Source organism: Diospyros lotus, chromosome 4 (genome assembly GCF_014633365.1).
Source record: "Diospyros lotus cultivar Yz01 chromosome 4, ASM1463336v1, whole genome shotgun sequence".
In the NCBI taxonomy this organism is placed as follows: domain Eukaryota; kingdom Viridiplantae; phylum Streptophyta; class Magnoliopsida; order Ericales; family Ebenaceae; genus Diospyros; species Diospyros lotus.
In genome coordinates, this window is record NC_068341.1 from 35,443,689 (window position 1) to 35,458,257 (window position 14,569).

General features: G+C 39.1%; 2 protein-coding genes, 1 non-coding gene and 1 pseudogene across 3 annotated transcripts; 3 read left to right on the forward strand and 1 right to left on the reverse strand.

Moving 5' to 3' along the window:
* Nucleotides 1–540: 540 nt before the first annotated feature.
* On the forward strand, nucleotides 541–613 carry TRNAA-UGC (transfer RNA alanine (anticodon UGC)). The gene has a single exon. It is a non-coding gene; the product is annotated as a tRNA-Ala (tRNA).
* Nucleotides 599–2,636, forward strand: LOC127799573 (transmembrane emp24 domain-containing protein p24delta9-like; annotated as a pseudogene).
* A 1,205-nt stretch (nucleotides 2,637–3,841) lies between these two features.
* Nucleotides 3,842–8,072, forward strand: LOC127799571 (phosphate transporter PHO1 homolog 9-like). The gene is made up of 13 exons (XM_052333719.1): nucleotides 3,842–4,740; nucleotides 4,859–5,183; nucleotides 5,276–5,324; nucleotides 5,413–5,484; nucleotides 5,578–5,707; nucleotides 5,876–5,996; nucleotides 6,117–6,375; nucleotides 6,465–6,569; nucleotides 6,671–6,715; nucleotides 6,810–6,959; nucleotides 7,045–7,323; nucleotides 7,432–7,571; nucleotides 7,665–8,072. Exons 1-13 carry the CDS (start codon nucleotides 4,185–4,187, stop codon nucleotides 7,765–7,767), a joined length of 2,334 nt encoding a protein of 777 aa, XP_052189679.1. The 5' UTR covers nucleotides 3,842–4,184; the 3' UTR covers nucleotides 7,768–8,072.
* Nucleotides 8,073–8,272: 200 nt separating this feature from the next.
* On the reverse strand, nucleotides 8,273–13,874 carry LOC127799572 (cystathionine gamma-synthase 1, chloroplastic-like). Its single transcript, XM_052333720.1, has 11 exons — nucleotides 13,301–13,874; nucleotides 12,790–12,893; nucleotides 12,422–12,495; nucleotides 12,158–12,326; nucleotides 11,810–11,869; nucleotides 11,495–11,698; nucleotides 11,314–11,400; nucleotides 11,046–11,153; nucleotides 9,889–9,984; nucleotides 9,688–9,806; nucleotides 8,273–8,617 (listed from the first exon to the last, which is right to left on the reverse strand). Exons 1-11 carry the CDS (start codon nucleotides 13,770–13,772, stop codon nucleotides 8,494–8,496), a joined length of 1,617 nt encoding a protein of 538 aa, XP_052189680.1. The 5' UTR covers nucleotides 13,773–13,874; the 3' UTR covers nucleotides 8,273–8,493.
* Nucleotides 13,875–14,569: the final 695 nt, after the last annotated feature.

Sequence of the window (14,569 nt, forward strand, 5' to 3'; positions counted from 1 at the left end):
TCAATGCTTTTTTAACTTTATCGTCGGCAACAGCATTGGTCTTGAGCGAGCCTCTGGTTTTTCCTCTTAACTACAACAGTAACAGGTTATGCACATATTGAAAAGTCAAGTCATGCAGTAACCCAACAAAACCAGCTCCTCCTCCTACGGTAAATGCTTTGGACAAAAATGGGTTAATAATAATAATAATAATAGTAATAAGAATGCTTTTGCATTTGTGAAAGCGACAGTAATGTAGACCCACAGCCACAGCGCTGCATTGCTATGGAGTGAAAAATCTAGAAGAAAGAAGTCAGTTGTAGTGGAGAAGAAAGCGATTCAAAGAAAAGTAGAAGCAAGCAGCCACCGTAGAGGCACTTCTTTCTCTCCATTACCTTTACTTTCTTCACTCGCGCTTAAAATGTATTTTTAAAAAAGGTGGGTAGTTTCTGGAATATAATAACAGAAATCCAAATCCATGGAGAGTGAGATATACATGTGTGGGGACAAGCGTGGGTTTAATGTAGAATATTTAAATTTTATAAACCATTTAGACCAACAGGGGATGTAGCTCAAATGGTAGAGCGCTCGCTTTGCATGCGAGAGGCACGGGGTTCGATCCCCCGCATCTCCATATCTTTTCCTCCCTCCCACCGTCGATGGTTTTTCCATTCTGTTCTTGTTGGTCGGCCGACGATTGATTGATTGATGTTCCAATTGCAATTCGAACATGCAATTGCAATTTGCAAATCGAACGGCAACGCAACCAACGACTCCTCCCTTTTGCAGCGCAGCAAACTGAGATCCCACCACCAACAGGAAGGAATCCATTTCAATTCACAAAACGACGCCCTCCCTTTGCTTTATACCCACAAGATCGACGTCAAGGTTCGTTCCTACATGCCTACCTACCTTCACTTTCTTTTTGTTTCCTCAGTATCATTTCATTTCAAATAAACTTGGGATTTTAATTGATCGTGTCGTGTTCTGCTGCACCACCATCACAATGCACAGGTTACTTCACCCTCTGGGCACGTCTTTCACCATGGGGACAATGTGGATTATGGTAACTTTGCCTTCACCACCTACGAGGCTGGTCACTATATGATCTGTTTTTGGCCAGCCAACCACCAGCCCCCGGTCACTTTTTCCATTGATTTCGATTGGAAATTTGGTGTTGCCGCTAAGGATTGGTCCACCAAGGTTGCAAAGAAAACGCAGATTTTCAAGTAATTAAGCAACATGTGCTTCCTTTCTTTCTCCTCCTCATCGTTTGATGACTTTCTACATTAGGAATCAAACTAACTTATTGTGGCTTGTCTGTCTACGTTTTCACTCTTAGGTGATGGAACTTGAGTTGAGGAAATTGTACGACGCAGTCACATCCATTCATCAAGAGATGTTTTATCTCCGTGGAAGGTAAGAATAACACAAATTCCAAATTAACATGCACCTTCTTTCTGTACTTGAATATGTTTATTTGTACAGTCCCAAAAATGTTTTTCTCTGTTCTGGGCATCCTAGGGAGGAAGAAATGCAACAGCTAAATAGAGCAACTAATTCGAAGATGGCCACCCTCAGCTTCCTTTCTTTCCCTTCTGGTTTGCTTGTCCGTGGCTGGAACGCAACTTTGGCATTTGAAAGCTTTCTTCGAGAGGAAGAAGTTCCTCTGGCTTTTTTTCTTCTGCTTGAGAGAGACCGACAACCTGAGAGAGAAATCAAGAAGGTACCCTTAGTTTTTCCTTTGGAGAGCTCTACAAACGCTTCTTCAGCTCCTTCGTCCTACCTTCATCAATGTAATGGCATCTAACTTTCATTTCTTCTTTCAAAGACCATAATATAGAGAGATTCATCTATGCTTTGATTTCAACCCTTACCATAAAAAACAGAGCAGACCCTGCAAAAATGGTTGATGAGAATTAATGCTTGTCATTGAATTCATTTGTTCGTACGATTTACTTGGGTAATCTTCAGCTTGCTCTACCCATCTAAAATTTCTTGTTCTACTTATGCCTTGTAGAGATGGATTTGGTTGGTGTTGCTACTTGAATACAACAATTAAATTTATATGTCTTAAGGCACAGCTTGGCAGAGTCCAGGCAAGCGGGTAAGGTCTGTAACGTCAAGGGAGATTAACAGATACTGGCTTGATCCACTGTTCGGGAGAGCAAAGAGGGTACTTTCGGTTTACGGATGGCTTTTTGGAGTCTTCGGGAGCCTTGCTCCCTGATGGCTCTAGTCTTTGACTAGCTAGTCTTTCGAAGGGTTCGGATGGGTTTGCAACATAAGAATAGTCAGAAGGCACGTGAGGAGCTTCCTATGTGGGCCCTCCAATGCCTAACTTAGATGATGCCATGGAACAAAAGAATATATGTATGCTTAGAGGTTCCGAATGGGAATCTCCCGATGGGTTTAAGATATGACTTGAGTCAGAGTCTTCGGTTCTTAGATCTAGGTCTTCTATCCCTCTTGTCATGTAACAGGGGGTATCTATAGGCATTGGTGGTGGGGGCCACATGACATGTAGCATGTTAATGCATGTCCTAACTCTTCAGGGAAAAATGCTTTAGACGAGGCCAGAGGGCCTAGAGGTATCTTTGGGGATAGAATGCCTCAAAGAGTATCCTCCGGATGGGTTTCTCTAAGACTTCTTGGAATCATCGGATCACTTGAGAAAACTCTTTGGATGACTCCTAGACTTATGAGCTTAAGGGCTTGGCTGGTCAAGAGACTCTGAAGAATCTCCGAAAGACTCTTCAGGTCATCCAAGTCTTCGGTCTTCTTGAGATATTTCTAGAATTTTTAGATTTTGACTTTCATTTTCCCAAGGCACCCCACATCAGCTGGCGATGTTGATTGCTAGCTTTAATTGCTCCTTAAATTATGGAAGTAGGTCGCCTAGATTTGGACTATTGAGAAAGGCAAGTAAATGCAAAGAGAGGCAAAAGTTAAAACAAAGACTGGGTGGTGCATTTCTAACAACTACTCTTTCCTACCTGTTCCCAGCTTCACTCTCCTAAGACCCTGTTTGTTTGGACCTCAAATTGTTGAAGAGAAAAAGGCAAAAATAAAGGAAAAAGGAGAATCCTATTAATTGCTGTTGTTTTCATTTGCTCACTGTGAAAATTACCAACCAACTTGTATCACTATCATCAGATTGAAGGGTTCACAGTAACTAACCAACCATGGGAGGATGTGTTCTTGCCAAACTCGGGTTTAATTAGTTCAAGGTTCTATATAACAACTGTAGCTGTTAGGAAGATCGTGCAAACCACACATACATAAATTGAAGGCAAAATATAACATAAAAATTTAGGGCAATTCAGCTTAAAAACCACGTCCATGATCTCGCAACAATAAAATAATTCACTAATCATCAGCTCCGCGCGGAAAAAGTATAAAACTCTCTCAACACAAACTAATTGGGCTTCTACCTGAGAGATTTAATCTCAATCAAATATAAATTTGAGATGTTATCTAACAATAGTCACCATAATGTTAAACTGCAACAAAAATAGGACAATGATGACTAAAGTTGAGTGCATAATCTTTTTTCTTCACGCAGCAAGCGTAACAAATCTTCTGAATACCAACGTCATTTTTTGTTTTTTTTTTATCAGGTTGCTTTTATAGGGTTTTAAGATAATTTTTGGAGAAATATGTGTTGAGTCATGAACCTGATTTGATATATGTGTTAATTATATATCATTTTAAAATTGATATTCAGATTATTTTGTTTACTTTGTTCCAACAATTACTGATTCACCATTTGAGGTTCAAAAGGTAAAATTGCTGACTTAAGAGAGTAAGGAAAAAATAAAAAAGGAAAGTCAGTCTGCCAAATAGAAAAAGGGGAAAGTCAAGAGAAACTAATAAAAGAAAGCAGACAGACAGAAGTGAACTATTCTCATCTCAGTACAGCTCTCCTCTCTCCCAAAAAAGATTCAATCATCCTCATTCTTCATCTTATTTACAAGAACACATTGACAAATATAGAAAGATAGAGAGGTCTATAAAAGAGTGGAGAGGGAGAAACACATTGACAGATAAAAGAACAACAAAGACAGGGAACTTGTTCACAAACAAGGGGGGCAGAAAGATCAAAGAGATTCAAGTTTGAAAAGCTGACATCAGAGCTTGATGGTTCGAACTGATTGAATAGATCTACTTTTGTCCAATTTTCTGTGAAGGGGAGGCTGAAGAAAATGAAGTTTGGCAAGGAGTTTCCAGCACAGATGGTGCAGGAATGGCAGGAAGCATACATAAAGTATGATGATCTGAAAACTTTGTTGAAAGATATACTGAATTATCGACAAGTGAATCTATTATCCTCGGCCAAGCAAGCTTCGAGAGCTTCCTTTAAGAGGAATGTAACCCTTTACAGAGCCTTTAGCGGCCTGACCAGCGGCTATAACAGAAGCAGAGATTCGACGAGCACTGAAGACGAGGTGATAGTTGTTGGTGCGGTACAAGAAGGTTCATCGGAGCAGTATCAGACTATGGTTCTGATTGCTTTGGATGAAGGGGGAGAACCTGAGGCTGCTTTCTTTAGGAGGCTGGATAAGGAATTCAACAAAGTGCTCAAATTCTACAGAGCAAAAACTGGGGAAGTGGTTAAGGAGGCACAGGAGTTGAATAAGCAAATGGATGCTCTCATTGCTCTCAGGGTGAAGGTTGACAAGCCTTTGTTGGCATCAATGCAGGCTGATTTCAACAATCGTGGTGCTTCATTGAATCTTTCCATCGGTAGAAGAAAGACAGGTATGGCAAATTTGTGAATGTGCAATGTCATTTTCCTGAAAACTAAGTTGTGAATCGTATGAACTTAGGATGGTTTTTCTGAAGGTTCTTGAGAATAATCTTTATTTTGAATGTGAAGTGTCACACATGGATGATATTCAAGAAGATGAAGTGAGTCAAGAAGAAAATGAGGAAGATGACGAAGTTAGTCAACACGATGAAGGAAAAACCAGTGAGCAGGCTGAGGCAGACACTGCAGGTCCTAAAATGCCGTCTTTGGAAGTTCTGGAGCGTGTAAAGATTAATGTTGAAGCTGAAACTCCTGTAACAACTTTAAGAAGGATTTTCGCGAGTTCACAATCCGAGTTGTCCTTCAGCAAGGAGGAACTGAGGAAAGTCGAAGAACAAATGAAACGGGCTTTCATTGAATTTTATAACAAGCTTAGACTTTTGAAGAGCTATAGGTACTACCATTGCTTACTCTTCAAACTCCTCTCAAATAGCTGTTTTCTTCATAGTTTGGGTATAACTGATATATTTCCAATCAATGCTTCAGTTTCTTGAACCAAATGGCATTCTCCAAGATCCTAAAGAAGTATGACAAGGTGCCACAATTTTCTTGTCTTCGTGTTACTGAGTTATTAACTCTCTGCTGCTTTTCCTATTTTGCAACTGATTTGAAAATTTTTGCAGATCACTTCAAGGAATGCATCAAAGCCTTACCTGGAGATGGTAGAAAATGCCTTTAGTGACAGCTCTAGTGAGGTTTGTTGCACCTTGAATTCCATGTTCTACTTCAAGACAATTAAACTAATTCTACTCGACACTAACCTTCTGTTGCATCTCATGCTGCGTCAGGTTTCCAGGCTGTTAGAAAGAGTGGAGGCTACCTTCATAAAACACTTCTCGAATGGAAATCGAAAAAGAGGGTTGAAAATTTTAAGACCCCACAGTAAAAAAGAAAGGCATGTAGTAACATTTTCCATAGGTTAGTCTCTCTTACTTTGCAAGAAGATAATAGTACAGTTCATCTCCAATCTTCCTCACCCTTCCTCAGTTTCATAGTGGAAACTGAGAAGTGAAGTAAAGAAATTAGATGATCTGGTTGGTGAAACCTAAGTGAATATGAATTCACCGAAATGTTTTTCACTGGCAGGGTTTTTCTTCGGCTGCTCAATAGCACTTCTAGTGGCTGTCATCGTTCTAGTACACGCGAGAAATATTATGAACAGTGATGGGCGCCAGCAGTACATGGAAAATATATTCCCACTTTACAGGTATGTTCTTGGAATTTAATAGCCATCTAGGGACAAGGAGGAGTTCATTCATCTGAGTAACTTCATTACTGTAACTCACTCCTATTCTCCCAAAGCTTACCAGTAGCTTCGCCTGAACAGCTTGTTCGGGTTCATCGTCCTGCATTTGATCATGTACTCTGCAAACATATACTTCTGGAGGCATTTTCGGGTCAACTATTCCTTCATATTTGGCTTCAAGCAAGGGACGGAAATGGGTTATAGAGAAGTCCTTCTTGTGAGTTCAGGTCTTGCTGTGCTCGCACTAGCTGGTGTAATCTCGAATCTGGATATGGACATGGAACCACGCGCAGGAAGCTTCCATACGCTAGCTGAATTGGTCCCTCTGGGCTTAATCATTGTAACTACTAATACACTCTTCCTCTTTCATCAAACAATACAGTTGATCGAGTTTGTTCTTAGTGAGAGCTTTCCATCCTTTTATTGCAGCTGGTGCTTCTTATAGCATTCTGTCCATTCAATATCATTTACCGTTCAAGTCGATTCTTCCTTATCCAGTGTATCTTTCGCTGTCTCTGTGCTCCTTGGTACAAGGTAAAACAAAAACGTATTTAGTTGTATAGATGAAATAATATTCTCTCTATTCACCCTGGAATAGAAATTGAGATTTCATCTTACTCTCTCTGCATTTGCAGGTTACCCTCCCAGATTTCTTCTTGGGAGATCAGCTTACTAGCCAGGTTTAACATGCAAAACCTGAAAAATTTGTTCTTCCTATCGAACTAAAAATATTTTCACGCGGCTAACTAATATAGTTTGGGTGCTCTGCTTCAGGTGCAGGCATTGAGGTGTCTAGAGTTTTATGTCTGCTACTACGGTTGGGGGGACTTCAAGAGGCGATCGAACCAGTGCCATCAGAGCGATGTCTTTGAAGTAATTTACGTCATCATCGCAGTTGTCCCATATTGGATACGATTTCTCCAGGTAGGTGCAGGTTTGTGTTATAAAAATCATAAAAGGAAGGTGCCTAAGGATGCTTGTGATCGAGCTATGACTACCATTGTTACAGTGTGTTCGGCGCTTGGTTGAAGAGAAAGATCGCATGCACATAACGAATGGGGTGAAGTACTTGTCAACGATAATTGCAGTCGTGATGCGAACAGGCCATGATCTCAAGTGGGGAGGGGGTTGGAAGATAATGGCGGCGATAAGTTCAGCAGTTGCTACGATGATAAGCACCTACTGGGACATTGTGATCGACTGGGGCCTTCTAAGAAAGGATTCCAGGAACCCTTGGCTAAGAGACAAGCTGCTGGTACCCTACAAAAGTGTCTACTTTATAGCAATAGTAAGTAGAAAAAGATCTGAATATGCACGGTACATCTGGTAGCTCTAATGAATGAATGAACTGATGATGGGGGCCTGGGCTGAAAATAAAGGAAATTTGTTGTTGTAGGTAGTGAATGGGGTGCTGAGATTTGCATGGATGCAATCGGTATTTGGGTTCTATGAGGCACCCTTCCTGCATAAGAAGGCGCTAACAGCCATTGTTGCCTGCTTGGAGATCATTCGCCGGGGCATTTGGAACTTCTTCAGGTATGTATGGATGTTGTTTTTGTTTTTACTTGATTATGACTATGCATGTCATCATATCAAAGTGAGTAAAGCAAGGGGATAATATGATATCAGGTTGGAGAATGAGCACTTGAATAACGTTGGAAAATACAGAGCATTCAAGTCGGTGCCTTTACCCTTCAGCTATGACGATGGGGTCGGGGGAAAGCATGCCTGAATAATGACTCAAATGCAGTGCAGATGCACATCATCTAAATATAACCTTATCTTCTGCTGCTGCGGCCCTCCCTCAAACTGCAATTTTGTATCACAATTGCTCTCACTCACTCTCTCTGTGCTATAGAAAGCATTTGCATTATTTCTCTCGTATGTTGTTATGAAGAGATTAAATTAGTTGGGTGTCAAAGGAAACATACAAACCTAACTTATAAGGCAAGCGTCTTCCTTGGATACATAACGATCGGGGCAACCTATTAATCAGTAACTTTTAGGGTTCGTCACAATTTACCTGCAACATGCTTATTCCCTACGTCTGAATCCTTGAGCCCTGGTCTTGAAACTTGAGTCTGAAATGGTTCATATTTTTTAATTTGAACAATTTTAATTCATTAAAATATTTAATATACATGCATAGTAATTGTAACATTTCACGGGCTAGCTACACATTTCTACAAAAACAAATGGGGATTAAGCACCCACATAGAACTGCACCAAACAGAACGTATTAAAAGCTCATTGCCGCGGGCAGCATATTGCATAGAATTCATGTCTCATTCCATATCTTTAGCTCAAGAACCATAAACCATACTTGTCATACAAAGAAACCTTATTGCTCTCACTAGAAGGTTCATTCAGCTGACATCTTCCAACAAAAGTAAATGAGAAACCCCCCCTTCTCAATGGAATTAAAAGAAAACCAAGAGAGTGCAGCAGGCGAACCACTCTATATGGTCTCTAGAGCCTGAAGTACATCAGCCTTCAAGTCTTCGAAGCCTTCCACTCCAAAGCTGAACCGAACCAAATTGTCCATGATCCCATGCTTTGCCCTATCAGATTGACTTAGATCCCTGCTTCCAAATGCATCAACACATCATTATCTTACAGCAAATTGCATCAAGCATCTATCTGTATTGTCCAAGTTGTGCACATGCAGAGAATTTCTTTCCAAATTAATAATGTAATGGACATATAGCTAGACCGAAAACTACTGCAATAGCCATTATTGCATCACCAAAATGTGTCTTTACCAGTAATATCTTCATCAACAGGAAATGGGGCATTAAGGTATCCTCATGGCCATTAAGGTAGTATGTTATTAGCACAACACCAAATGAATACTTTTGTGTTATGAAATTGGACCAAAGCAATTGGTTCAACTGGTCGAACCTGGAATCAGCCAGTTGACCAGTTCAATACATACAGCTCAGACAATTAAGGTAGTGTCAAAATTCATAACAATGCAAAACTTTTCCCTCCCAACAAGCTTATTTATAATACTTGTCCCTCCCACCACTCAACCTAAGGTCACTTAGATGAGATTGGTGGTGATATAACACCAGACTACCTATTCTTTATTTGATTTTATAAACAGAAACTATATATTATCAATTTTGTAAATGGAAAATATATATATCTAACAATCTACTAATGGTCAAACAACCTGGTGAACCAATGACCTGTAAGCTAGCATCCTTAAGTTCCATGCCCAATTTGTTATCAGTAACTATAGAATACACTTCACTCTGCAATTGCAACATGAATTTGCTATCTCCTAGAAATTTTAAGCAATAACCCACAAACCACACATGCAAATAAGCACACAGAGATCTGTGTAAGCTTGCCCCTAAGGAAGTTTGAACCTTGGTAGCAAATGAGGCAACCCTTGTTACCAAGCCAACCTTAGCAGTGGGTGTGTTTTTTTCAGAATAAAGTTTGTCTAGGTCTTACCACAACCTATTATGACATTTTCTTCCCAAACATGCACAAAACAAGCGAAGGAAATGAGAAATTAAAACTTGTACAACCACATTCAACATAAGTTTAAACTAAAAGAAGACAAATTTATATGCATCCAGAAACTTGTATGAATAAAGGAGGCAATATATTTTCCATGTATGCGAGGAAGTGAAGACAATACCAATATGACATTATTGCTGGTTGATCTACAATGCTCTCACAGCCTCCAAATGATGGGGCAATGTATGGAATTTTCAATGCATCAATGAATTTTGCAGTAGTCAGCAAGTCTCCATCAACCTGAAATTAGTAATTATATCAATAAACTTTAACCCCACAGCACACCTAACTGATCTAAGCAGCTAGCATTGCCAATACTGACCTCAAAACTGACCACACCACCAAAACCAGTCATTTGTTGCTTGGCAAGCTGATGTTCTGGATGACTTGGCAAGCCTGGATAATAGACATGCTTTACCTGTAATACAACCTTAGTTCATCATTCTGAAGCCAAACCAGTAGTGCAAGGACAATGTCTTCTTTTATAATCAAAACAAACAGAAATAACATATCGATCTACTAACATGGGGTAGCCTATACAAATTCTAACTCGCCAGTCGATTCTATCTATGGCCTTGATCCTTTTATCATCAAAACCAAGCAGACAAAATATAACAATGATGATGATAATAGAAATAGCATGAGGCAGCACAACAATCAAACAAGAGCCACCACCAAAACAAATTGGTTATAAAGGAGCCAGTAGAAGATTTAACAATAATTTTTTGTGATTTCAAAAACTTTTCTGTATCCCCTCAGATGAAAAACATAGCTTGATAGTAGGAGAAAAGTAGAAAAACTAAAAGTACTTGTGTGAATAAAAGTGGTAAGCAATTGTAAGAGTTAAACATGAAATATAGTTGCAATTCCAACAGATGTGCAAGGCCGTGCAGTTGATAGTCTGCCATTAAATTGCTCAATACTTCCAGTAAAGTACTAAAGATATTTGAAAAGTGGGTAGAATTTTGAACTCATTTCTAGGCATACTAAAGAGATGACAAGACAGACCCTGGAAATCCAGTTTAAAGTGATGCTTTTGATGACTTCAAAGACTTTCAAGCTTTTATATATAAATAACCAAAGTTCTTAATACATGCAGCAAAAAAGAGCTTTTAGATTATATCATGTCCAGAAGGATTATATTTTATAACATTCTCTGTTACATAAGCTCCTCAGCTTTCTGTAATATGAATGTTTAGGCAAGCGAAAGCAAATGCTTGTACCATCCAGATGAAAGTAGAACTACTGGGGGCTTCAATTTACAATAATATGTAGGCACAGAAATCACTGAGCCTTATTCATTGCTCCTGTGCTTCAAATTGCCATATGTTGGCAGTTCAAAAATATGGAATCACTTCTCACTTTTAGATGGGAGAATTTATCAACGACATCCAAATCTTTCCATTAAAAATAAATGTTTATTTTAGGATTCTAACTCAAATATACACAAGAATGGAATTCAAAGAAGTTCTAAGTTACCTTAGGATGTGCCCCTAAAATCTTGGCCATCCTCATTGCTGTTGAGTTTTGCTGCTGTACACGAAGATGGAGCGTCTTCATGCCTCGGATGATCAGATATGCAGCATTCTAATAATAGAAAGAAAATTGAATCACCATTTAATACAATGACGTAACAATGAACAATATCATGCCATCCATATCACTAAGCACAAATTCAGAAAGGGTCATAACAAAAATATAATATAAATTAAACAAAAAAAAAATTGAAAATGAGATGAAAACTCACAGGGTTGAGCGCACCACCCAGGACATGATGCAAGTTACGAACTGCTGAAATCAACTCCTCAGAACCACTAATGCAACCTGCAAGGACCTACAACGGAATGGCACTAGTTTAACTCATTTGCATTGCATGGTTTAGTGCCAGCCATCTTTTAGCAACTAAATTCATAAAGTTAGTAGAGTACATCATTGTGGCCCCCAATGAATTTTGTTGCAGAGTGCAAAACAATATCAGCCCCAAGGGCAAGTGCCTTCTGATTGAGAGGTGTAGCAAATGTTCCATCTATGCAAACAAGTGCACCTTTATTGTGGCAAAGTTTTGACACCAACTCAATGTCAACGCATCGGAGAAATGGATTAGTTGGAGACTCTGTGAAGAAAAGATTAACCTGCATCCAGTTATAATGCCAATAATATCAAAACAAATATCAATATTACCCATACGTGAATCCTAAAGCAGATTTCAACATAATTAGTGAAACACTTTCTCAAATGCTAACTTTATTCTTATCCAGTGCAGATTCAAGTGCTCCAATATCTGCAGGATCAATTATAGTAACCTGCCAATAATGAGAGAAAAAAAAAAATCAAGAATGAGAGCCTTCAAAAAAATTAGAAAGATATAGAACAGCCAGGGCCTTCAGATACAGCTGGAGTACTAATGTAATAAGAGGGAGTGATCAAGGTCATGCTTTAATATGGTACTGAATTATCTCAGCTATATCCTTAAATAGTACAGGATGTAAATTATTGTTAAGCAAGCACTTTGGAGATATGGCATTGGTACAAAGACACAAAACAAGGAAGCAAAAGGCAGGAAATGGTCACAGTAAGTAGATAAATATTACCTTGATACCCATTTTGGGAAGGAAAGTTTCAATAAATATCCGTGTCTTCCTATAACAATCTGTGGTTGCCACAAGATGCCCACCAGCTGGAACTAATGCCAGCAACATGACAGTACTAGCACACATTCCTGATGCAGTTAACAAGGTTGATTCAGCTCCCTCAAGTGCACTGTTTCAGTAGGAAACAATAAATGCCTTCAGCAAGCATTCAGTCACATAATTTCTGCAAGGGGAAAAATATATATATTGATAACGAGTACAGACCTTATCTTCTCCTCTGCAACAACTGTTGTGGGATTTCCATAGCGTCCATATTCAAAACTTGCACGGCGCTTCTCCTATGACACAAATAAATAACTAAGTCAATCCGTCAATTAATCCCAGCTTGCAGGAAAAAGTGATTATTACGATGTTAAAGATGCAACAAAAGATATTGAGCACTGTATTAATTGCAATGAGAAATTGTTGCCTTTAAGTTGATAACTCTCTTAGCAGGATTAGTAAAGTGTACTGATATTTTGGTTCAGTGACAAATTCACCTTGCAAATATAAAGCCTTGAAGTGTCATCTTGCACAAGGAACAAAGAAGAACATTTAATACCAAACTAACAAATGAAACCAATAATGCGTACCTTGAAGTCAATGAGCTCAGCAGTTTTCTTGAAGAAATAAGCAGATGTATTAACCACCGGGGTAGTTATTGCATCAGTAACTATACCGCGACCTAACCTTTCACCTGAGAAGAAGTGGCATGGTAAATTCATGGCTAATAAAAAATTAATCAATAAACGCATTTACACTAAAACCATTTAGAGGAGACATCTAAGACCAACTTATCCTTTTATTCAAACTTGCGCCTTTGAACCACCCTACACTTGATACAAATCCAATTGAAAGACAAGGCAGGGAACAAATCAATGAAATCAATATGCTGCAGTTGGAACTTCTATTTGCAAGGGAAAGTATCGCCCAAGAAAATGAAGAAGTAAATCGTTTGCCAACAGTTAATATTTTTTTTTTCCTGAGGTTCTAATCCAACCAAAATAATAAGATAAATCTCGTTTCAATTCATTCATTTTATTTCCCTCTCTTCTCTTTAGAATTGAGTACTCAAATGTAAATACGCGACACACAGATGCGCACCAGCATGAACTGCAACGCTGCCATCGGAACTCAAGAAGGAATACGGCTTGTTGTTTTCGGTCAAACCATCAATCTGTATATCACTACCACTACCACTACAAAAAACATTGTCGACGACCGCCAACTCCTCGTCCCCGGTCGCAATCTGAACCGGCGAGGTGGCAGGGGCGTCGACCGCTTTAGCAGGCTTGTTGTTGGACCACGTAGCCGCCACGACCTGAGCGACGCCGATGTTGCTGCAGTTCCTCCGAGCCTTGGTGCTTAGCTGCCTCTCAAAGTTCGGAGGGAACCTCAAGATCAGAGAAGAAGACAACAGCCGGTGGACGCCGAGCGATCCATGGCTCGTCCCATGCCTGAGCTTGGTGGAGAATCGGCCGGATCTAGGGTTTTCCGGTCGAGGAAAGGCGGAAAATTCGGGATCTGAACGGCAATCGAACGACGGGAAAGCCCTAGCAAAGCTTGGCACGGCCATCGGGATGGCTGAGGGTCAGGACCGTACTTTGACGTTCTGGCGCAGTGCCCTCTTCTCTGAAAACACCGTCTTTTCGCTTTGTCCCTTTATACCCTATCGCCCGGACGATCAATGGCTTTAGGCCGTGTTTGGTTTCAGAATAAAATTATGAATTCTAAATCAAATGCAAGGGAAATGCTAAATATATATAATAATAGAAATGATAATGTAATGGAGGCTACAAGCGAATCTATAATGGGGAATGGCGATATGTATTGCTTAATAGAGATGATAGTGTACGTGAAGAGTGAAGTATAATAGAAAATGGTGATTAATATTTTTATGTTTTATAAAATATTTTTAGGATTATTGTATTTTTGCGATCCCCTGTCACTCATGTTTTCAATTTCGACAGAGAAAGTAAATTATAGGTGGAGATTTTATATCACTACGCAAAGTAAGGAGTCAAACTCATGATCTATTAGTACAAATCCCAACTTATCATGGTTCAACTACTTGATATGTGTTTTAAAAATTTTATAAAATACTTTTTATATTATATAAACTTGTCTTCTTTTCTATATATTACAACATTTTTCAAAATTAACAACAAAATTAGAGACGTTGAAAAGATGGGATCGTTTAGGTCTCTTGGTGTTGACTTTTAATTTCCACTGCATTGAGTTTAACATTAAGCACGAATTGTAATAACCACTCTCGAGATTTTATATAATTACAAGAAAACAATAACCCTTTTTATTGTTAAATAAATAGATAAAATGATAATTTTATCTTTCATTCTCTCTATTGTTTCCTCT

Excerpts from the sequence above, each read along its gene's own strand:
- LOC127799572 (XM_052333720.1), bottom strand. The coding sequence starts at position 13,772 with ATGGCCGTGCCAAGCTTTGCTAGGGCTTTCCCGTCGTTCGATTGCCGT. Across the intron at positions 11,870-12,157 it reads TTCCCAAAATGGGTATCAAG|GTTACTATAATTGATCCTGC; the intron begins GTAATATTTATC and ends CATTATTGGCAG. Across the intron at positions 9,985-11,045 it reads TTTTAGGGGCACATCCTAAG|GTAAAGCATGTCTATTATCC; the intron begins GTAACTTAGAAC and ends GTTGTATTACAG.
- LOC127799571 (XM_052333719.1), top strand. The coding sequence starts at position 4,185 with ATGAAGTTTGGCAAGGAGTTTCCAGCACAGATGGTGCAGGAATGGCAG. Across the intron at positions 5,485-5,577 it reads TTAGTGACAGCTCTAGTGAG|GTTTCCAGGCTGTTAGAAAG; the intron begins GTTTGTTGCACC and ends ATGCTGCGTCAG. Across the intron at positions 5,708-5,875 it reads TGTAGTAACATTTTCCATAG|GGTTTTTCTTCGGCTGCTCA; the intron begins GTTAGTCTCTCT and ends TTTCACTGGCAG.